A 25,568-nucleotide genomic window follows, 5' to 3' on the forward strand; every position below is an offset into this window, starting at 1 on the left:
GTCTTTACCATTGATGAAGTCAATAAAGCGATTACATCAACCTTAGGGGGGAAAGCTCCAGGTCCCGACGGAGTTCCGGCTGACCTTTATAAGACAGATCCTAAGCTATGGGCTAAGATTTTAACTCATGTTTTTAATGCAGCCTGCCTGTCTGGTTTTCCCCTGTCCTGGGCCAAGGCGGTTATTATACCAATCTTTAAGAAGGGAGCAAGGGACAACCCGGCTTGTTATAGGCCTATTTCGCTCCTTGACTCCGGGGCCAAAATTAAGGGCAAAGTTGTCCTGGCACGACTAACAGAGTGGCTTGATCGAGCCAGTATAGTTTCCGATCTCCAATATGGTTTTAGGCAGGGGAAAGGTAAGCTGGACCAATGCCTTAATCTCCATTTGGTGATAGGGAAGTATACAGTCGCAAAGCGCAGGGACCTCCATCTGGCCTTTATGGATCTAACCTCGGCTTTTGGCCTTGCTAACAGATCAAAACTCTGGGTGATCTACCAAGATATAGGGTTAGATGTTGATTTGATTTCATATCTGGCAGCCATCCACGAAAATACAACAGTGGCTGTGCGCTTTATTGAAGATGGCAGCCTGACTGATTCATGGGCAGTTAAAAGAGGGGTCTAGCAGGGGTGCATTTTGGCCCCCTTGCTGTTCACCCTCTATATTAATAAATTAGGGGATTCTCTTATCTCTTGTTGTAAAGATATCCCTAGGGCTGGCACCAAAATGATTCCTGCACTTTTGTATGCTGACGATGCAGTGTTGGTGGCCAGGACTGCAAGGGGGCTGCAAACGCTTTTAAATTGTTTTATAGATTTTTTGGAGTCACTGGACCTCATCACTAATTTTAAAAAGTCACATGCTATGTCCATAGGCTCGAGGAAGGTAGTGAAGGTAAAATTCTGTTGCAAGGGACTAGAGTTAATAAAAGTCCCAGCTTTTCCATATTTAGGGGTACTTTTTGATGACGGGTGCTCATGGAGCACGCAGCGTGCACACACAAAGAACGTATTAACCAGAGCATCGGGGGCTACTTTAGACTTTGCAAAAAAGAATACGATCAAAACCACTCCCTGCACTTATGAAGATCTATAATGCTAAATGTTTACCTATGGCGACTTATGGGAGCGACATCTGGGGTTATAAAGATGTCAGAGAAATCAAGGGGGGGGGCAAAAACACTTTTTTGCGTAGGCTGCTTTCGAACCCTGCTTGCACGCCAATTTTTAGCATACACGAGGAATTAGAAGCAGCTTTTATTTCTGACCAGATTGCGGTTGCCCCTTTATTGCGTTGGCTGAGAATTTGGGCACAACACACTCCAAATCTTAACCAATTTATCGTCCTAGATTGTCTCACTCTGGAAAAGGGGTTAGACATTCCGTGGATTAGATATATTAAGGACCAGATGGGAACCTTTGGCTGCCCCGATTTATTTTTGAGCCCCACAGCATTGGGTAAACCGGCCATCAGAGACCTCAAGCAGCAGTTCTTAGATAGAGGAAGGGTACTAAGGGTGGTGTACGACTTGAAAAAACCCATGGTGAGAAGATTTGCTATACTGAGCCTGGGACGACAAATGCAACCATATTTATCTCATATAAACAAACCAAACCATCTCTTTGTCTTGACAAGATTCAGGTTGAAGATGGTTCCCTGGCTCCTTGTTTTTTCTAAAGGGTACTTCAAAGAAGGAACATTAAGTCCTTGCGATAATTTCTCGGACCAGAACACTCTTCAAATAATATTCTTCTGTGAATATTAAAATTCACTGCGCAGAACATTCATCATTCTCTTGCTTAGAGGTTGTAACTTTGAACAAGTTAGGCCGGCGCTGGTATACTTACAAACGCTAGCGCACCCATGGTCTGCTTTGGGGTACCAAGTTTTCTAAAGGAGCAATCAGGCATAGGAACAGATCACTTATGAGCTCCTCTGTGGATACGGCATCGAATCAAGTCATCGGAGGCGTGGCTTGGATGCCGAGGGGAATGGCTGCGTGAGCCCGGAGCTCCGCGCCCGATCCCCAACGAAATCCTGAATACAGACACGGAACCCGCTGTGTCTGGACATCCCCTAACAGCACCAGACGTCGGGAGACCACGGGGACCCCGGGAGCGGTGCAGATCGCCGCTCCGAGAATTCTGCGCCTTGCCACCGGGGGTAGAGGCTACCGTGATGAGCTAGCCCAAAATGGCGGACGGGGCTCGGCGATAACTCATCGGAATCGGAAGGGGATCGGCGGCCCCCTTGGAAGCACCACATAGGCAGAAGGACATTGGAGCCCGACGAATGTGATCCCCGACAGTAATTTGGGAGTGGACTTCTGCCGGAGAGTAACATCATGACCGGCAACCGGTAGACGATAGGAGGAAGAACGTTAAAATGGCATCCGCCCTCAACTCCGGTAACAAAGGAACCCGCGGCTCCCGGTGAAGGAAGCGGACTACGGGGACCGGAGCGTGCCGGTAACCTCGCCTGGGGAACCGACGGGAGGGGAGATACCACGGGCACCCCACTGAGGAGCTGCCTACCAGGCCCCCCGGAGACAGGACGCAAGACGAGCCCGGTGACACCACGGGTGAACGAGGAGAGCCGAGAGGTAAGCGGGCGGGAGATACCCTCGGCTAGGAGAGAGTGGCGCCGTCACAGCGCTGAGGTCGACGGCCCCGCCAGAAGAGGGTGATTGAACGTGCGGCTCGAAATGCAATGTGATCGGACCCTGGAGCAGACATGTGACAGGGATAAATACGGGGGCGGACGGCCAGCAAGTAAAGCAATATAGGCAGCACTTAGAAGCGGAAAATTGCCGGAGTGCTTCTTGTGTGCATGCGCCCTGACCAGGCGGGCCTGGAACAAGCACTGCCAGCGGCAGAGTTCTGGAGCAATATAACGTAACCTGAACAGCAGACGACCCCACCCCATAACGCAGTGGAACATAGAGGTCGGTAAGACACTGGGATAAAGGCCCTTCAGGGACACGTGCACTGGGGCATAGTGGTGGATTGAAGCCACGCTCCACACTACACGCAGAGCGGGAGAGTGGACGCTCGGTGGGGAGAACTGCAGGACTTTGGCGATTAACCTGCCAGGTGGATCACTAGCCGGTGGCACAGGAGTGAAATTGGGCAAGGAACGAAACGTATTTCGGACAGGAGTGGCCCCTCCGAACTAGCTGCCATCCCCTACGACAGCTGCGACGAAGCGCTGAGCCACGGAGGGACGTCGAACCAGCTTTTGACCCGTCTTTAGAGGGAACCAGACTTGAACACGGGGAGCGCGCCTACAGCGAGAGTGCTGGTCGAGGGAGCGCTGTGAGAATCTCCCCGGGGCCCACGGGCGCCACAGGAAGTGCGCTGCTGGCTTGAAAACGTGATTCCAGTAGAAGCTTGAAAACAGCACGAGATGGGGAAACCTAAAGGACGAGTGGAAGGTGCGACCGGTTCTGATGTCCCAGACGGAGCAACGCAGAGCCCAACGGATCTACAACAATTGCAAAACCGTATCCTAGATGCCATTACGGCTACAAAAGACGCTCTGCGACAGGATATAGCCCAGGTGGCGTCGGGTCTGGGGCTGGGACAGAGTCAAGAGCGCGGAGAGTACCCTGCAAGAGATGGCACCGGAGCATAAGTCCATGGAGGGGCGACTGGTGGACGCACTCGACCGGATACAAGCACTGGAACGGAGGGCGGAGGACGCTGAAAATCGCAGCAGACGCAATAATGTGCGCTTGGTGGGTCTGCCGGAGAAAACGGAAGGAGAAGATATGGTGGGATACCTCGACCACTGGTTGCGGATGGAAGTGGCGCCAGAGGGCCTTTCATCCTTCTTCACGCTGGAAAGAGCTCACCGAGTCCCAGCTAGGCCTCCTAAGCCGGGCCTGCCACCCCGACCGGTGGTGATAAAGCTGTTGCATTATAAAGACAGGGACTGGCTGCTACAGAGGGCCACGGACGTAGGCCCATTTCAAGTGGATAATAATAAATAATAATAATAAATCCACATTTGTAAAGCGCACAATCACCCGCAAGGGTCTCTAGGCGCTGAGGGCCGTAGGGAAGATTAAGCAAGCTATTGCCCAGAGTCACATGGTGCTGGGCTAACCTGCCACCGGCGCCGGGGATCGAACCGTGATCCCCAGATTCCAGCGTCAGTCGCCCTGGCCGCGGCGCCACACCTCTTCCACAATATAATAGCAAGGTGACGTTCCCTGATTTTACGTATGAGACTCAGAAACTGCGAGCCTTTTTCCTCTCGCTCAAACGAGAACTGCGCACAGAAGGCATAAAGTACTCGCTTCTTTTCCCGGCTAAGCTTAGGGTTGAAGTGGATGGCAAAGCGCTCTTCTTTATGTCATCAGCAGACGCCTGGGCGTGGTGGGACACTTACAAAGCTGGGACGGACGGAACGAAATATCGAGCTGAAGAGGCGAAGTGCCAGCAGCCGGTGCGGAAATCGCAGAGGATTCGGAGGCGCCGGCAGAGATCCAGGAAACCGACAGAATCGCAGACGGAAGAGGAGAGGAGAGAGGCACTGCAAGCGGTGGTGGACCTGTCGGGAAAGGGGAACACCCGCTCACGCAGAGGGTTGGAATCGGAGGATCATCGCACAGGGTCGGAAACAGATCTGTCGGAACTCGATGGGGCAAAGGGCCCGGTGGTGACACCGCAGACCTCGGAAGAAATTGTTGAGGCCTAATGAGCGGGCCAAATACTCTTCCCGCGAGCAGCTTCCAGGGAAGCCAGAAGCACCCGATGCAGCAGCAAATACCAGAACAGCTGGGATACTCGTGAGTGACTTTGGGGGATTGTGGGGCGGGGGGGATGGGACCATGATAGCAAACCTTGGGGTCGAGTAGCGCCCCATTGGCCCATAAGGCCACCGTAGTGCAGACTGCGGTTTAGTGGGGAAGTAGCGGGGATTAGTTAGTCACTGCTTAAAAGTTTGGATGGGAGCTACTTTCTCGAAGTTAGGTCCTGTTCTGGGGGGGAGGAAGTAGTTGGGGTGGCTCACGGCGAACACTATGGGAGGGGGGGAGACAATTGTTTTGAAGTGGGGTTTGGGGTGGGGGGGTGCCACTAAGTACGCCTAGAAGCGGACTTTTATTGTCAAATGCAGAATGCTGTGGGACTATGGCTAACTCTGGAGCAACAAAATGTGTGACCTGGAATGTGCGGGGACTACACACTATGACTAGGAGGCACAAGGTGCATGCCTATTTAGTTTGTAGAGGGGTTCAGATTGCGCTGTTACAGGAAACACACCTAACAAAACAAGAGGGCATTGCGCTGCAGCGAAAATGGAGGGGGCAACAATTTAACACCACATACTCTGCATTTGCAAGGGGGGCGTTGATCTGGATCCGGGCGGGGGTTCCTTTCCAAGTGACTAGACAGGTTGAAGACCCAGAGGGCAGATATGTGGCCATAGAGGGGTAACTTAGAGGCAGGGATATAGTGCTTTGCAGTGTGTACGCACCCAATGTTGACCAGTCGGCCTTCTTCACGAAGCTCTCTGGGGCGCTGGCGAGTTACTTAGCAGGCCCTATAATTGTGGGAGGAGACTTTAACTCGGTGGCGGACACTACTCTAGACAGATCTCACCCGCCGCTGGGAACGTCGCCAGTGCATCGATTAGCGAAGCGTAGGCTCGAATGGCAGGAGGGCTGGGGGCTGGTAGATGCCTGGAGAGCGCGACACCCTACCCTGAGGGATTACTCGTATTACTCTGGTCTGCATGACCTCCATGTCCGATTGGACGCGTTCTTGTGTCCCCCGCTCGTGATCTCAACTGTGGCAAACGCTGAGTACTTAACTCGCACGCTGTCCGACCATAATCCACTTTTATTGACGTTAAACTGGGTGACTGAGACCTCGCAGATCCCGACATGGCAACTACGCCCGGACACCTTAGATGACCCACCGTTTAGGGAAGCGCTGGGGGAGAGAATTACACAATACTTCGAGGTAAACGATGGCACCACAACCACCAGAGGGATGGAGTGGAATGCCTTCAAGGTTGTTGTTAGGGGCCACTGCATCGGGAAATATGCAGGAGCCCGCAAAACGCTATTAGACGACTTGGAAAAGGCAGAGGGGGTGTTACGGAACGCTGAGCTGGCGCGCCCTAATCACCCTGAGCTGCAGGGGACTGTTAGGGAGGCCAAGGAAGCAGTAGCGGTGGAGATGGAGCGGCTCCGAAGCTTTGACCATAAAAATTACCTGACGAAGGCGCACGCTGAGGGGGACAAGGCGGGGACGATGCTTGCTTGGCTGGCTAACCCAACTAGGCGAAGTCACCCGATCTTGGCCATTGAAGAAGGGGGCCGCATATGCAATACCCAAACAGGGATCTTGGACACCTTTCGATCATATTATGAAACGCTTTATAAAAGCGGATTGGAAGGCCGCGAAAGAGAGATTGACACCTTTTTGGAGGGGCTGAAATTGCCGCAGTTAGATCAGGAACAGTCAGATGACCTGGGCAGAGATATTACACTGGGGGAGATAGGTAGAGCGGTGAAGCAGATGGCTCGAAACAAGACCCCGGGACTGGACGGATTGCCCATAGAATTTTACGATAAATATTTGGAACAATTAGCCCCGCGACTTCAGGTAGTTTACAATGAAGCTAAACCTAGGGGTAAACTGCCACAATCCATGCGTGAAGCCTTGATGATTCCATTACTAAAGCCAGGGAGAGAGAAGATCAAGCCAGCCTCTTATCGCCCGCTGTCCATGCTGACAACGGACTACAAAATCCTGAGCCCCATACTAGCCACTAGGCTGCTGAGCCACATGACGGAGCTGATCCACAGCGATCAATCCGGCTTCATCCCCACGTGGAACACTACCATCAATATACGTCGACTGATACGCTTAATGGGTGACCCGATGCCTGAGACGCGATTGCCCTTGGTGTTATCAGTAGATATTGAAAAGGCGTTTGACAGTTTGGAATGGGGTTACCTTTACAGGGTCATGAAGCACTTCGGCCTGGGGGATAATTATATAGGCTGGACCAAAGTACTGTATACATCCGCAACGGCACGAGTCAGAATAGGCTCTCTAATATCGCACCAGTACCAGGTATCCCGTGGTACTAGGCAGGGGTGTTCGCTATCTCCCCTGCTGTTTGCTTTGGCGATGGAGCCATTTGTGGCGGAAGCCCGGTTGGGACGTTATTACAAGGGCTTAGTTTATAGAGGAGACCCGCAGGCCATTTCGCTGTATGCGGATGACCTCTTATTATTCCTGGAGGATGCCGGTGAGGCGCTGGAAGGCGCGGAGAGGCTTCTCGAACGGTTTGGGAAGCTGTCAGGTCTGAAGGTGAATTGGTCTAAATCCTGTTTATTCCCATTGAGGCAGGGGGAGAAGCGACCTGCTGATTGCCTATCACTCACCTGGGAGCCTACCTGCTTGAAATATTTAGGAGTGTATGTGTACCACACGGCGACTGATATGCTAGAGGGCAAAGTGGGCCGTTGCATCCGAGCATTGAAAGGGAGTATGTCTTTCTGGGCCACTCTCCCGCTATCGGTGACTGGCCGCATCTCCTTGGTGAAAATGATAGCTCTACCTCGCCTCCTCTACTACTTCCGAACGTTGCCGGTATGGATTCCTGGTCCTACTTTTCAGCAGTTGCGATCATTGCTAATATCGTTCCTATGGGGTACGGGAAGACGCAGAATAGCGCTGGATACGCTGATCCGACCTAAGGATGAAGGGGGTATGGCGGTCCCAGACTTCGAGTTTTATTACCTGGCGGCACAATTACAAGTTTTCACACAGGAGGTAGCGAGGGTGTATCGAGGCCCAGAACAGGAGAGGGACAGGGGCACCCCCCGACATGTGCTTGCGTACATTACTCTACAGCAGAAGCTTATCTTCAAAGATTTGTCCCTAGAAGAACAGACGTTCAGGCTCTGCTGGAATCGCACGCGGCGTAGAGCGGGAGTGCGGCGGATGTACGCACCTGAGATACCGCTGGGAATGGTGACAGCACTCCCGCACGGCGGCGACTGGTCGCAATTGCAGGGGTGGGAAGATGCAGGGCTGCAAATGCTGGGCGACCTGTACGAAGACGAGACATTACTCTCATACCAGATTTTGCAAGACCGTTTCGATCTGCCGAGTGGAGACTACCTGATGCACGCTGCTGTGACCAGGGCTATACAGGCACACTGGGGGGAGGGACTGTTGGAGCCCGCCACGTCCATGGCATGCCAATACACCATGATGGCAGCTGGCACATACAAGGCAGTGATGTGTCTTTACTCTAGAATGTTGCGAGAACCTCTAAAACCTCTGACAACGCTGAAGGCCAAATGGGAACTAGACCTCCAGATGGAGATCCCTGACACAACGTGGGGACAACTATTAAGGCGGGCAAGGAAGAGCACGAGGAACGCACGCTTCCAATTGATACATTTTTATATTCTCCATAGGGCCTACCTTACACCAGGAAAACTCGGAAAGTATTTTGGGGTTGAGAATGCGACCTGCCCCAGATGTAGCACTGCAGGGGCGGACTTAGGGCATATGATGTGGCTCTGCCCACACCTGCAAGATTATTGGCAGGAGATTGTCGAGACGCTGAACAACGCAACGGACAGAGAACTACAATACACTAAAGCAGTAGGAGTGTTGCATTGGTTTCCGCACACACCCAAGAATAGGATTACGAGCAAGTTTATCGATATGGCACTGATATTGGCCAAGAGGGAAATAACTAGGAATTGGAAATCCAAAAAGGGGCCTACGCATAAAAGATGGCTCAATGAATGTCTCAAATGGGCGGCAAGCGAAAGTACTCTGAGAAACCAACTGGCCCGCCGCAAAGCTGACGATAGGGCTCTAGAAGCGGCAGCGGCATGGGAGGCGCTAGTGCAGGCATTACGGGATAGTACACTAGTAGAGGAGGAAGAGCATCCCAACTCAGGAACTGACGACCCCACAAACACACCAGGAACACTTTCTTCGAGTATCCCGGAACACTCCTGACAGAGTTCAGTTACACACACTAACAGCGAGTCCAGGCGTGGGGGCAGGCACAGGGAGTGGAGGGGGGGGACGTTTGGGGAAATTAGGAGTTGGGGGGGGAGGGGGTTTGGTGGGGAAAGAAGGGCTGAAAAAAGTGAAAGCAGACTGAAGGAAGTCTTGCATGGGATATTGAAAGCGCTCAAGGGTTGCTAAGAGGGAAGATTCGTAGGTTGACGCCGCCCGACCCCCGGGTTGTGGGCTTACAGGCTGTGTAAACAGATTACCCGGGTAAGAAACGAGTATTGATACTGACCATGCAAGATGCTCGTAAATGTAGGATGTATATGTGATATGGCTCTGCAATAAAAACGGTTTTACAAAAAAAAAATAATCGAATCAAGTCATCTAATTTTTGTTTTTTTTTGTTTTTTATATGTAAAGATGGATAAGTCTGAGTTGGGCTAATTTTAGCTGATTTATTTACCCCCAGGCCTAATTATGTGTTGGTGGGCTGTATTGGTATTTTTGTGGTTATCTTGCCTGCTATGGATCCGAGAGGCGTGCACATTCCTGTATGGATTGTTGTATTACATGATGGAGTGTATTTTATTCTATTGTTCCCTATGGGAGCGGTAGTTAATGAACACTGAGTGGAGCAGGTCTCTACGAAGATTAATGATTGCCTCATGGTTTTTTACTCTCTATGTCTGTTACGTGGATACAGGACGGGGGATCTTAACTGATTTTATACTTATGTATTTTATGAATGTAGATTTGATCTGTCCTTATTGTTTTTTGTACTTTGATGGCTCTAATCAGCCGAATAAAGTTAATTTTTACTGACTGACTGACTCTATATCACCCAATGAGAACTTAGTCCTAAAAATAACCAAATTATTGAAACATGGTCCCCAAACTTTTTGACCGAGTGAGGCAGAGTTGAATCAATCAATATGATTCTAACACAGATAGTTAGCTCTTTACTAAGCACACTCCTCATCCCTTTTGGGAAGAATTTTTCACTAACATTGATTAATAAATTAATTAATTCCTATGGAATGAGAAAACACATTGCCTATTATTTAAGAAATTGAGATTGCCCAAAGGCATGGGAAGTGTCCATTTAGCAGATTTAAAAACATTTCAAGATGGCCTTCCTATTTAGTCAAAGAACAAAATGGTTCCAGAATGTATATGATGCCTCACCACCCTGGGCCATTTTAGAGAAGCTATTAATGAAACATGTATCACTACTAACCGCTTTTACCATTAACAAAGACAATCCCCTCGTACAAACAACATGGTAGCAGATACCAGAGAAATTATACTAAAAATGGAGTTCAAGTTCTAAGATATCACCCTCTCTAGCTCCAACATACCATCAGAAAGGCATCAAGCTCAACCAGGCCTAAATCCTAACTGATCAACAGAGTAAGAAAGATATAGTACATATTAGAGATTTAGATACTAATGAAGAACCCAGATGATTATTTACAAAACTACAACTTTGGGGTGAAAAATGCTGATTTCTAGATCGTCCTCAAATAAAAGGTGAATATTTCCAAACTCTGCCACTTTCCTCCTAAATATCCATCTATAATTTCCTTAATTAAAAAAAAAGAAAATGGGGACACATTGTCTCCAAATTACTAGTACAAATGCACTTGTCTCTTATGAAAGACAAACAGGACAACTGGCCATCTGAGTGGTATACAGACAATAGACCAGACATCACAAAGGAAGTATGGGCCAAGATTTGGTCTAATACTTTCTCTAGAAAAATTACTCCTAATCTTGAACATACCAAGTTTCACTTCTTATATAAGACCGTTTCGACACCTGAATGACTCACAAAAATATGTATCTTGACAAACAATAGCTGCAAGAGTTCTGGTTCCCTTTCGCAAATGTTCTTTAATTGTCCACTACTAAACCAGTTTTGGGATAGAATATATAATCCTACATAAAGCACATACTTAAAGTGGCACCTCTTGAGAATTTCACTTATACAGTCCTGGGACCTGCTATAGGTAAGGATGGTACAAAACTAGGAACATGTTTGTTATTGCTTTTAGACCTTATGATCACCCTAGCACACAAAACAATCTTGAGCAATTCAAAGAGTTAGGTAACACTTTCAGTCATGCATGGTGGAGTGGCTTCAGGACATAGAGGACCTGAGCGAATCTCAGTATAACAATATCCTTGGATATCAGCAAACATCTCCATTTGGAATAAACTTGACTAATACTTAAAAAAGATTAAACCAAAATGAGCTCCGGGCATGATGTTTTAAATGCTTTTCCCCTAGTTACATCTTCTTTTGGATTGTCGTCTAGATCTGCTACCTTTCGTACACCTATAACATCAAACTTAGGGTGATGGCTTTACTTTTTCTTTTACTTGCTTATCTTTTTCTTTCAATGTACTACTTTTCTTTTTGTAATGCACACATTGGAGCCAGGTTTCTTACTACAGACAAACTCATCTTTTCTGTATACATACTTCTAACCGATTGACTTACAATGATATATGTTTAAATTCTGCAAATATGTTTATTCATGATGGATTCGATAACCAATATATTCTCTCACTTACGTATAACTCAATCAGCAGATATTACTTGTTAGACAACGAGTGCTGTAACTGGACTGGAATTTTACTTTTACTTGTTTATGAATTTTTCTGTAAAACTCAATACACTGTTTTGAATAAAAAAAAGAAAGAGTTGGCTAACCCACCTTCTGCAGATGAAATATTGTAACATGCAGAGCAACTTCTTCAAATTCCTTTACCGTACTAGTTACAAATTTCTTAAACAGCAGTGCAAGCTTCAAGCCCCTTGGCATTAAATACAACATTTTAAGTAGAAAGGGAGACAGGGAGGGTATGCATCAACCTAGAGGGCAGGAAGAACCACACAGACATAGATAGAAGACAGTTGGAAAACACATGCACTCTCATGCAGTACTTTATGAAAAAAATGACCTCTGAAAAAGCGAGCACTGGTGGTAGAATAGGAGGACCCAGTCAAAGAGTTGATAACAGGCTATGCCTCATGAAGGAACAAAGACATACTTGAGGAGCTAAAATAAATAAAGCTAGCGAATAGAAAGTAAGCAAATTCAAGCAACAAAAAACAAAGCCAATGGTAAGCAACGGCGGGTTGTACCTAATAGGCCTTTGCAACCAGAGAGCTAAGTTGCCTGTTTAGCTTCAACCAAAGAAGTCATACTGGACCATTTGCATTATTTACTTGCAATTTGTTTTTCAGTGGGTTTTGTGTGATTCATGTAAGGAGGTGGGGATTGTTTTCTAATAATATCTGCACAGGCAAATGTTGTACATCAAGTCTTCAATATTTTGTTATGTGGGAAGTTCCCTGTGGATTCACGTGAAACTGAAGTTTATTTACAACATTATTTTATTTGCCCTTTGCTATTTCTGTAACTAGATCCTTTTGTTGACTGGTGAGAACTACTCAGCCTTCAGTGACACCCAGTGTAGTCATGTTCAGATTTTTTTTAAAAAGGCTTGAATATGTCTAAATCAAAACAAGAAGATCTCCCCAATTTATTGGTATGATTGGTGACAGTGAACGTCATCTCTGGCTCCATTCAGGCAGGTGCAAATCTCTTACATCAGCTGCCGCCTAACCATCTTACCCAAGCTTTTTCAAATATCCATAGTGCCTTTTCACACAGCACCAGAGGATGGGCTCTTACACAGTCGCTTTGTCAACATCAAGTACTAGTACCAATCAAGACTCCAGCTGCTGTATGGATAAGATGCAATAAAAAATGCTACCTAGTCATGCAGTTATACAATTCCCAACATGTCTAATGTTCATTCACTCCTCATCTCGCACATCACAACTAATTGGATGTTGAATCACCTCAACACCAAGCAGATCTGCTCAGTATATTTGGTCCTGTTTGCGAGTTCTTTTTCACTTGCAGGGTTTTTCAATATGCTGACTTGGAAACTTGCAGTTGTCCTCAAGAATTAATGTACTCAGTTGATCTGCGTCCAGTGAGGTCTGTCCAGGTGCTCGATTATTGGGCACTGGCCCACGCCTACTCAAAATTTCACTTTTGTCAAAGAACACAACTAAACCCCTACAGATCCTGAAAGCAAAACGTGTCATAAAACTGCAAATTACACTGGGGAATTGTGGTCTATTCACATCAGAAAACAAGTGCACACTAGTACTCTAGCTGTCAAACTCAATGGCCTTATAATTATATGGGAATCTTGATTTGCTGTTTTTGACTTAATATTAGATTTCCTCTGCAAGGTGTCAAGCTACATTTTCATGATCTTCCTTCAATTTGTAAGTCTATTCCAGGCTATTTTCTGAAGTGGGAACACTATAAACAAAAATGTAATCAGGCATCCCCTCCTCCACCGGTCCGCAGTCTCTGCATGGGCTACTCGATTTATTTGCAAAGTGAAGATTATGAGATAAATTATCTGTCAGGAGACTGCAAGCTCCCCGCAGACTGACAACTTCTTTCTAAAAGGTTTAGACTCAGAATTTTCGGGCAAGTAGGATTTCTCAACCATGTGAATGGAAAGTAGCTTCAATCATTGAACTTTTTAATACTGATCTCTTTCCTGCAGGGTCCAAAATGTTAAATAAAATATGAATTAGAGGAAATTCCACTTCTAAATCATTATTAGTCAGACAATAGAAAGACATTTTTTTAAAGCAAGCTTGGCAATTGGCTAGCACTTGCATAATGCATGGGGCTGGTGGAAGGAGGTGATCCCAACTTAGGGCTGACATATTGACTCATTCATGACAATATTCAGTAATGTAACGCATGTAAAACACAGGCTAGGTTTCAATTGAGCTGCTGTTACTTTTAGATGGAGCAGTCAATAACACAACTGTTTAGATCAAAGGAGGAAATCTGGAAGCTGTTAAACAGTAGAAGAGGCATGCAACTGTCGGGGACATGGTACCTACCCTGCACTGATTTTAGCCAGTCCACATTGAAGGGTTTGAGGAGATCAGGGTCGGTGACAACTCTCCCTGGCAAAAGTTGACTGAAGAACTCCAGGTCCTGATCTGTCACGTCAGAGAATGGTAGTCTCTGCACCCCATAATGTTTGGCAGTAAGTGACAGCTCTGGGCGAGGTAGGGGTGGTGTACAGCAGAAACCTTGCCCTCTGGGAACACTGAGGGACAAGAGTTTGTTCCATCGACGACTGGAGGCCACTGCACACTCTAATTGTGTCTTCTGGCTGAGAATGTTCATGAATCCTGTTTTAACACATAATGTTCTAAAACCACAGCTTGTCGTTGCCCTTTTTGATGAAGTCCAGGGTTTCCAAACAGAACAACGATGTAAAAGAGAGAAGCTGGCCATAGCTGACCTGAAATGTAAAAATAAACATCAATAACATGTCAACATTTTTAGACTAAATGCTTGTGAATTTAGGGTGTCAAATGCAGTACTGAACAGTGAAGACCTACATATAGGAGGTATAGCATGGGCAACAGCAGTAGATATGCAAACCCCGAGTAGGAAATGCATGGGCTACAGCAGTACCCCTAGACTTGTATTGTGGGACCATTGTGTCTTGAGCCTGCCCTTGAGGATAAGAAGACATGTCCACTCTCTGTGAATATCAAATACATTTATTATAATTTTAAAATCTTATATTGTGTCCAAAACTTTAATAAACTTGATTATCAAAAAAAAATCTTATAAAACATTAAAGAAGATTGCAGTCTGAGGCCCGTCGAGACAATGTGCCAAATGCCCATGACAAACTGAAATCTAATCTCAGATCAATTTAGACATTAACACCTTTATGACCTCTATGTCCTACAAACCACAGCAGCAAATCCAGAATAAGATTACCTAGTTTTCAGATATAACTCACACTAAAGACTTAACAGCCATAGACACATCAAGACCTTTAAGTTTACCTTCTAAAATCTCCCCAGCAGACATAATGAAAACTATTAGGCTCCTTATTAATTTCTGATATTGACATTCTATTCAACCTTTTGTTAACTAAGGGCATTATACTCTATGTAAATGTAAATGTAAATGTGGGATACTTGTAAAGCGCACTGTTACTCTACCCGAGTGTCCTGGCGCTGTAGACCGCTGGGGAACCCGTCCTGGTTTTCCCTGTGAGATGGTCCCTTTTCTGGGTATCTCCAGGGTGAAAGCAGGCATCCCCGGCATCTGTGGGGGGCCGTTGTAGAGATGAGGCAAGCTTAATGCCCAGAGTTGCCGAGTGTGTTCCCTGGTTAAAGTAGGCACTGAGGCGAGACATATCGAGTCCATTGGCCCTGGTCCAAGACCCTGCCGCGTCGGGAATTGAACCCTGGTCCCGGGCCGTTCTCTGCTTACAGGTCTGCCGCCTCTAACCATTGAGCCACACCACTCCACACCACTCTATCAATGTAGGTCTTCAAAGACTATATTGTTAAGCAATCCATAATAACGAAACCTACTTAAATCTGAATTTGGGGGGGAAACCTTTAAGAGCAGCATAAAGGAAGCCACACTATTTTCAGAATATTATTATGTAGTAATTTATTTCCTTCCCTTGTTAGATTGTGATAAGCAACTATAAATATTAAAATCAAAAAACTAATACAATATGTAACAGATTAAATTTGTTCTATAAGTCTTGTGGCAGCCTTTCTTCAGAACCTGTTCAATAAGCATTTCAGGTTAAGTCAAAACTGCTTTGCTATATTATGTCTCTGTATATAATGGTACTTTGAAACTGGATATCAGAGAGTGTGCTGCATTAAGTTTTTGATAAATCTTCCCAATATTAATTCTTAATCTATTTTGCATTTGGAGCTAGGCCGCAATGCAGTTAGTGTCCATGTGGGAAATCCACTTTACAATATGCTCAAAAACTAAAAATACCAAGCCAAATTGTGGGATCTAGGAAAATATATTTTAGATGCAGTAAAAAAAATTGTTGTGCAAACTTCTGTAGTACATCAATATATATCCTTAACCATAGAGCTAAAACGTCAGTGCAAAGTTTGCTTAAACATGAAATACCTTGACAAAACAAGAGACTGGAGGCGTTTGGCAAAACAGGAACAGTTTGTTTAATTAAACAGTACAGCGGGAGCACACTCACAGGCATAGTGTCAGTGGCTGTCTCAACTTTACAATCGTTTTGGAGCAGGTTATTGGCAATTCATTGAATATCTTAACCAGTTCAGTTGGTCCTTTTTTGGTAAGGAATGTGAACCGCCATCTGTAGAGTCATAAATGAATGCATCTGATACAATATCCAGGTGAGCCTTGACCTTGCATGGACGCAATGCGACCAGTAAGTAATGTGTGCAGATGTCCGACATGGGGAGCAAGTGATCACGCATGTATTGTGTGTGCTGTGTCCTGATTGGCTATCTGTTCCTAACTTTATGTGGCATATGACTTTGTTTTTTTGGGAGCGCACACACCCCTCCTGCCATGTGTGCTTCACTGGGGCCAATCTACAAGGACCATTGTGGTGTCGCTACACCTATCTGGGATTTCCTGTTCGCGTGTTTGACTGCCGGCTATGTGCCACCCCACCTATGACCTGTCAATCAGTGAGTTTGGGCCTGGATCTCAGCGCCTGCCTATGTATTCATGAGTCGGGGTTGACATCAAGTTAATAACAGGCAATTCTATTAATAAAGATGCAATCTCGTTTGTATACCTGAATGTATTGTTATTCATTTTGACATAGACTCTCAATATTAACATTCCTACCTCTAGTTTCATTTTCAACTACACTATCTAACCCATAATTGATGACATTTACTTTATTGTGGGCCTGTTTTTCTTCGGTTTTGAAAATTACTACATTCCTAGTTAATTGCATTCTACCCAATGTAAGGACTTTTTTTTTCTGCAGAAAATCCACAATTGCATGGAACCAGACAAAAACAAGAACACAATGAAAACTGGTAACAACAATGAGCACAGACGTTTAACTGCACTTCGGACATATGTAGATGGAGAGGGGTGCTGTGCAATGGTTCAAGGGAAACTAGGTGGTTATTTAGGGTCAATTTTAAACATATATGGACCGATTGTAGATGACCCCGAGTCTTTTTTGAGACTGTATACCAAGTTGAGAGAATGGCCGGAGGCGGACATTTTTTTGGGTGGGGGGGGATTTTAACACCTATCTGAACCCTCAGCTGGATAAATCTAATCCACTGTCGAATCGTACTCCCAAGGTGGCTCAAAGTGTTCGAAGAGTTATGTTGGAATTTGGATTGTTAGATGTATGGAGAGTGCGCAATGCCTTGGTGAAAGCAGGTACACATGTCACACCACTTCACAATAGCTGATCTAGGCTGGATTATTGGCTGCTGGGTGGGGATGTGATTGAATGGGTTACAGAGGTAGTTAATCTACCGCGCACGTTATCAGATCACAACCCGGTACAATTACATATCAAGATCCCCAAGGCAATAAATCGCCCCTTCACGTGAGGGCTGCGATCGGAGGCCCTACTAGACCCAGTATTTGAGGCTACGGTGCGTGATGCGATAGAGCAATATTTTAAAATTAATAAAGGTTCCGTTGATAGCGCCTCCACTTTATGGGAAGCCTTTAAAGTGACAATCCGGGGGGGTGTATTGGCACCACTGCTGGAGCGTAGTTACGCGGCTGCCTCATCGGCTGACGCTCTTTCCCGCATACATGAGCTCATATTGGAATATGATACCCTGGCTGAGTCTGAGATACGGTATATATCTTGCAGACACAGAGCTCGTAGTTATGGAGAAGGGAGGAGGCCAGGTCGTAACTTGGCAAACAAAATCCGGGACCGCCAGGAACAACCTCATATTGACAAGATCACAGATCCCCATGGAACAGATCATTGTCATCCGCTTGCTATCACTGAGCAGTTTTGCGCCTTCTATGCTCATCTATATACCTCTGGGGGGGATCCACCACAACTGAGATGAAGAACTATTTAGAGGATGTGGCATGCGCGTGGCTGTCGGATGCCCATAGGGAATACCTCAGCCAGCCAATTGATGCAGACGATATCAAAGCTGCAATTTCGGCCCTACCTAATGCAAAGGCTCCGGGGCCCGACGGTCTCACAGTTTAATTTTATAAAACATATGCAGACTTGATTACCCCTTACCTACTAGAGGTATTCGCTGAAGCGCATGATTCAGGGGTGCTGCCGCCCTCGCTTCGACAAGCACTAATTATAATATTGCTCAATAAGGATAAACCTCCTGATAGGTGTGACTCCTACAGACCGCTCTCGCGGATTAATTTAGATGCGAAGATACTTGCCAAAATTCTAGCCGTTAAATTACAGCCTCTGAGGCCATGCCTGATACTGCCGGACCAGTCAGGTTTTATACCTGACTGATCTACATCGCACAATGTGTGGACCATTTTCGCAATGCTCCATGAGTGGGAGCCGAGTCTATCGGCTAATGGGGTGTTGTTGGATGCCGCTAAGGCCTTTAACTTGGTCTAGTGGAAATATATGTTCTTCGTATTACAGCGTATGGGGTTTCCCTTAATTTTTATAAAAATGGGTTATGCTATTGTACGCGCAGCCATCAGCTCGTTTACGGGTGGGCGGCTTGACGTCAAACTCATTCGACATTGAGCGGGGCACCCGACAAGGTTGCCCCCTGTCCCCGTTGCTCTTTGCACTAGCGGTGGAGCCACTGGCATGCGCCATAAGGAAGACATAGGGAAACTTCCCTTAATTTTAACTATCGCCCAGTGGCCATATTGCTGTATACAGACGACATTGTGTTGTTTGTTCGAGAGCCTTCTCGATATCTAGCGCAGTTGTTAAGGGAATATGTTCGATTTGGCACATTATCGGGTTTGACTGTGAACTGGGAAAAATCCACCATCATCCCACTAACGGAATCCACAACTCAGCCTGATGCTGAGTTCCCGTTGGCATGGTCCGCAGAACCTATTAAATATCTTGGAGTGTGGATCCATTGAGATCCGGATTTAGTTATATGCAAAAATTATGGCCGGGCCTGCACCAAGTTAGGTCAACAGGTTGATGTTTGGGTGACATTGCCACTATCTCTGGTGGACTGTATCGCACTAGTAAAGATGGTGGTCCTGCCGTGGTTTTTGGATTTCTTCACGAACATCCCGGTTGTGCTGTCGAGGGGGGGTTTTGACACCTTCCGCAGAACTCTACTTCGGTTGGTCTGGGGAGGCAAACATGCTCGAGTGAGCTGGTCTGTTCTTACTAGCGATTATGATAAAGGGGGGTTTGGGCTCCAGACTTATATGCCTACTATCTCAGTGCTCATGCTCAGTATGCGTATTATTGAGTAAGACCGCACACATTTACCCCGCATGTTGCAGTAGAAGAGGGTGACGCTTATCCAATCCCTCTGAATAGTATTCTCACACACAAGAAGCGCGGACTCCCGAAAACGGAAATTAACGCGGTAAACACAACGGTTGCTGCATGGCAGGCGATAGGGCGACTAGAACATAAGCTACCCATATAAGCACCGGACATGCAAACAGAACACCACGCTGCGCTCTCAGGGACTCACAAGGCGAGCTCGATGCGGCTTCTCAAAGAAGCAGGCCTACAGCAGATGCAAGATCTGTACCCGGAGGGGTCATTTCACACAACAGACACCCTGCACTACATAAGTAATCCCATGCTATTGTTTCGATTTGCGCTGCATATACTTAGATATGCGATTAGAGCACACTATGACACCTATCCCCTTGAGCCTCCCACGTTACACTCATTAAAGATGGTTCTCACTAACCCCACCAATAAGAAACTGATTTCTAGGTTATATAAACTTATACGGGAAGAGAGTGAGAGGGAGCCAGACAGAAGCTGGGTAAGATGGAATGAGTGTCTGCTCTCCCTGATATCGGAGAAAGATTGGGAATATATCTGCAGTTTAACGGGCACACTTGCTATGAATGGAAACTTACGCATAATACACTTTAAATATATACATCAGGTGTACTATACTCCAGCAAGGTTTTATCGATATGGGTTACGTGAATCTAGCTGTTGTGTGAGATGTGGAAAACATGACGCTGATTTCTTGCATCTTGCATGGGGGTGTAGAAAGGTGGCTGAGTACTGGACCCTGGTGGTGCGGGATTTGGTGGAGATGTCGGGGCTGGAGTTGCAGTGTACCCCACTTGTATGTCTATTGTGTTGTATTCCACATGCAAAGGGGGTGAAAGGCAGATTTGTGCGGCTAGCACTGCTCAAGGCAAAGCAGAGGGTAGCCATTACATGGGACGGAAAGCGCTCCCCAAAAAAAGAACATTCGATCAAAGATTTGGTGTATTGCAAAGAAAATTTGGAAACATTTGCAGAGGAACTACCAACAGTATCAAGGCCAAAGGATATATGGGAATCGCTGAGGCAATATCTGCAGAAGAGAGCAACAGCGGAAGAGCAGAGTGAACTGAACTAGTTGGTGCATGGTAAAACGCAAGGCTGGTCGGGGTCGCAGTATGTGTGCAATGACACTGTGGTGTACTCGTCTTCCAGTGTGACAATATGTAATTGATCAATTGTGCCATGGGGTTTTATTTTTTGTTGTTATAATTTGATGATTAGTGATTTAGCTGTTATTGCAGTGGGGATAACATTCATTACTATTTTTGTATGGGGATATCGTGAAGTATGATTATTTTCGTTTGTTTGTATTTTTTGAAAACAAAAAAAAAACAATGAGCACAGACCATAACTTCACCGGGGGAGACAGGAGAACCAATTGTAGAACTACTCTTGCTCAGGGACACCTCCCTTCTCACACGTCTCTTTGTAAATGGTACAGTGCTTGGATGACAAGTGTCAATGTCCCATCATCTAGGTCATTTCCTGGAATAAACGTGCAGGAGGACTCACCAATCTTGGCACACACCCCTCCCTTCATCGCGGTCATTAAGTCTAACACATACTGATGCTGCATCACCTTGAGGCGGATGGCTCTCAGTTTTTCTTTGATTGAATTTAGGCCGAATTCAGTGCTGTTCATCATTCTAAGCATTTCCCATCTGGTTATCTGAAGCCAGCGGGCATTAGCTTTCGTCTGCACTGTGAAGAAGTGCATGGACCCTCCCGCCGACACTTGTGTGTTCGAGAACAAGTCTGAATTGTTTTGGAATGTTTGTGTACTGAGTTCAGCCAAAATAATCGACAGTTCTTTTTTCACGAGCCTGATGCAGCTAGGTCGTCTTCCTCCTTAGAGGATGCTGGTACAAGTCCCATAATTCTTCTTCGTAAACTACAAAGGTAGGGTTGTGTATGGCGACCAGGGAGCAGAGTCTGAGGGCGTGCTGAGTGTAGGCAAACTCGCCACAATGCTAGTAGATATCCATCAGCGTGGAGATGCCCCATTGCATATCTGTATTGTGCACGATCGAGCCGCAGTTCTAATCCATGCCTAGTTTAAGCGTTCCTTTACATCTGAAACACAAGGAATACAGTGTAAGTTTCCGTACAGTTAGGGGTTGCCCCTTCCCTTCTAGCCAAGTGTATCCCCCCACCTCAGTATCCTAGATTTCATGACATGGGGTGTCAATGCTTGGTTTACCCCTCCCTTATGAGACTTATTTCCCTTTGCATCATCAAGCTGGATGGCCCTACACAGGAACTCCGTGTCTGGGGTCTACTTGTTGTAAAAGAACACTCCCTTAGATATACTATGGGCCAACCTTGGACCACAATGGAGGCAGTAGCGGATGTGTTTGTGTATTGGGTTGGGGGTTTTGCTACCTCCAAAAATCTCTTTTCTGGGGAGTCCCAGGGCCCAGCAGTATCCTCCCCTATGGTGCGCATCTTGTCTAGCTCAATTTGAATATCGCTAGAGTCGGTGAAAAGGTATAGAGCCATTGGGTTGGTCTTGTATCAGGTTAGATTCACTACCACCCTGTAGGGCTCCACCTTGTTAGGCTGGATTGTGTCCCTGATTCTGAATAGGTATAAGTGGCGAAGGCATTTTGCCTCTTGGGATAAGTAGAGTCTGCTTGTGCTTACTGTGTGCGGTATCAGTGAACAGACGTAGCAGAACCTGGCTGATGTCTTGAAGCCCACGGCCGTCTTGTGCTTATACCACATGTTGTGTAAAAGGGCGCTGTGTAATGCATGTGGAATGCTAGAGTTGAGGTTTGTGTCATTGTAAATTACATGGGAGAGATCCCCACACAAGCACTGTGATAGTTTCTGAGCAGACTCTGTTTGGGCAGTTCTTTAACAGTGTATAGGTGTGGCAGCACCCAACATAGACAGAGGGTACATAGAAGTGCAATAATGGATATTCAATATATTGCAGGTCTTCGTATGGATCCAGGGGAGGTGTCTGCGGTCCTCTTGTGATTGGGGATTCTCGTTTAACACTCCACCAAATTTCACGCTGAAGTTGATTCGCACACTTTAGATGGGGTGTTGATGTGGCAGCTAAAAGGTGGTGCACTTGGAGGTTCGATTATGGACCTGTTGGAAAAGAACTTGGTTCATTTTGGTTAATTCAGAAAACTTTGTAGATGGGACATCTTAAACGTTTTACTTTTCCTTCAGGGTTCCTGTACTTCCCTTAAGTGTGTGTTTTCCACATTTCATTTACACAATTATTTAGTGGGGTACCGGAACGTGGCCCCAGTCAAAGTATCTTTTTGATGGTTAAAACTTAAAGGTGGCTTATTGGTAATCAGGTTAACTAATCTATTTTAAGAGCCGTTGATACCCCCCGACCTTCTCTTTTTCCTAAGTGGGTGCTAGGGTTAGTATGAAAAATGTTTTGATTATATGGATGGGTTGCATCAGTTTTTAGTTACGGCTTTATGGGTGCCCCAAATTTTCCAAGAACTTGTCTCTCTTGGTGTATGCATGGAGGGGTCAACGGTGTGGGCTGCGTCTCCCAATTTACAAATGCGCTGGACTGTGCGAGGAAGGGATATGTCGCTTTTAAGTGTGTTGGTGGTGGGCACATGCCCCAAGATCATGTATCTCTCAGCTCCCAGCATGTGGTGTGCAACGTGACTCTCCCTTGTGGCACCAGGTACCTCGACTTCGCCCTTTCTCTAGAGACTTCTTTTGGGCGAACTTTGGGCTTTTTTGGTTGGGTTATTGGATATTTCCCTAGGTCTTGAGTAATTTGCTTTTTTGTTATCATGAGGCAGTGGGGGTTGGAAAGCTGTTCTGTGGCCCCCAAGTACCCACTGATCTTGTGGTGTCCGAGGTCGGGCCTACTGCTTTTTCCAGATGATACATGTGAGGCTTGGTGCGTTGGTTAGCTGCTAGGCCTAATTCTGGGATGAGCTGAGATGGACATGCAGGATCCCTATTTTCCCAGGCACATTAAGGAAGAACAAGCTGAATAGCAGTTTATCTGTTCCAGATTGTTGCTTGACATCCTATTGATTTGCAAACACCAGGCAATATTGCTTGCAGCTCAATTTATTTACGCAGGCCATATGATGAAACACATATTGACTGTTATCCTGTACTGAAAACTGTCAGCCTATGTTTTCAAATCAATAGGCAGTCAATCAACACTCGACAACAAATAAACTGCCCGTCACCTTGTTTACATTTTTGGACTCACACGTCATACCTATATTAAATCTTACAATTGATTTTCGTGTGCTTCAATATCGTCTTATGTGATTGCTTATCAGCAGAAGCTTTGGGTGAATGCTATGTTCACACCTGTTGGCGGGAGGGCATCTGATTTTGTGGCACACCTACTTCAGGACTGCCACTTGGTGTTTATAAAATGTATTTGCAAGTAATACTTATCTACTTTTTCATATTGGGGATATGTAACAATTGGCAGAACTACTGCTACCATTGTATTAAGTTCCAGAATGCTCAGGTCATTATGTGTGGTTAATTATTATTTTGTGAACAATGTGAATGGTTACCAGGCTGTGGCTGAGGTGTCCTTTGAATCGACCTACCTGTAAATCCATACCAGGCATGGACAGCATTAATTTCACCTGGATCTTACACTGGTGACGACTGTGAATACAGCAGACAGCTCAACATGCTGAAGATGCAACCATAATGAAGCTTAAGGGGGTTGCATGACCATTTGATGAGAGGAAGCAGCTTTCTTAAGATGCTGAAATAATGTGGTGGCAAGCATAAACCTTACGATAGATTCAGAGACATTAGGTAAATCCCCATTTTTAAGGCAGCAGTGAAAAGACTGCACATCACTGGAACGCAAACTCGTGTCTTTCAACCGAAGCATAACAGCAATGGAAGCTTGCATGTTTCTGGTTTCAAACTCAACTCTCCACATATCTCAGCAGTTGAACGCCTACACTTCTGCACCGTATTCTCCAGAGAGTAGGTCGCCATTAAGAGATAGTGGATGTGTAATGTGTCTTCAGTGTCAGCGATCAGCACAATGCGGTATTTTCAGCACTGGATCAGAAGCACTGAATCAGACAGAAAGCGCATTGACAGAAAGAAGGCACTGAAAATGGTAAGTGAAAGGCAAAACCGAGATGTCAAATATATACAGTTGGGCTTGCAAGGCAGTATTACCTCACATGAGTGGAGACAAGATTTTTGGGACTTTTTGAAAAACTGGGCGAGGGTATGGTGACAGGTACACCAGGAAGCAGTAACTTGCAAAGGTGTGTGCTTTGAGACCAACACTGATATGCACATGATCACATTTTGGTATTTATGTGCATTATGTGTTTATGTTTATGTATATGGGATTTGTGGCGCGCATAGCTATTCAAAGAGTGTCCTGGCGCGAACCTGGTGGAAGGAAAGGCAGGAAGAGACTACTAGATAAAGAGAAAAGTCTTGAGCCTTTTCCTGAAGAGCTTGGGGTCCTGAACGCTGCAGAGGTCCAAGGGAAGAAGGTTCCAGGCAGAAGCTGCCCTGAAAGCAAGAGGATTCATAAAAGGGGGGTGGTGATGGACAGAGCATCTGAATTAAACAGAACACTCATACCCAGTCAAAAGATCAGGGCTTGATCCATCACCGTTTTTTAGCTCACTGCACCATCCCAGCTCAGAACATGGCTATATGCAAATTAGTCTGTCCCTGGCCCAGTGCATCATGGGAACAGGGCAGACCAAACTACCAAGCCAATTCTTTACTGGAAAGGAAACAAGCTTCCGGGGACCGGTTTCTGGCATTGCAGCCGTCTTCGGCCCCGCTTGCTTGAATCCTGATGGTGCAGTGAGCAAGGGACTCATGTCTGAGCATACCCTGCCACTCCTATAGTGGCCAAAACGATTCATAAAAGGGGGGGTGGTGATGGACAGAGCATCTGAATTAAACAGAACACTCATACCCAGTCAAAAGATCAGGGCTTGATCCATCACCGTTTTTTAGCTCACTGCACCATCCCAGCTCAGAACATGGCTATATGCAAATTAGTCTGTCCCTGGCCCAGTGCATCATGGGAACAGGGCAGACCAAACTACCAAGCCAATTCTTTACTGGAAAGGAAACAAGCTTCCGGGGACCGGTTTCTGGCATTGCAGCCGTCTTCGGCCCGGCTTGCTTGAATCCTGATGGGGCAGTGAGCAAGGGACTCATGTCTGAGCATACCCTGCCACTCCTATA

The 25,568-nt window shown here is 46.2% G+C and overlaps 1 protein-coding gene across 8 annotated transcripts in view; it reads right to left on the minus strand.

Annotated features, from left to right (window-relative positions):
- D2HGDH (D-2-hydroxyglutarate dehydrogenase) overlaps nucleotides 1–25,568 on the minus strand; it is a 1,118,641-nt gene that overhangs the window by 609,004 nt on the left and 484,069 nt on the right. For all 8 annotated transcript variants that reach the window (XM_078665666.1, XM_078665667.1, XM_078665671.1 and 5 more), the window contains one exon: nucleotides 13,960–14,369. In XM_078665666.1, the coding sequence (XP_078521792.1) occupies nucleotides 13,960–14,369 (410 nt within the window). The remainder of the gene's footprint in view (nucleotides 1–13,959; nucleotides 14,370–25,568) is intronic.

Source organism: Lissotriton helveticus, chromosome 11, assembly GCF_964261635.1.
Source record: "Lissotriton helveticus chromosome 11, aLisHel1.1, whole genome shotgun sequence".
Lineage (NCBI taxonomy): Eukaryota > Metazoa > Chordata > Amphibia > Caudata > Salamandridae > Lissotriton > Lissotriton helveticus.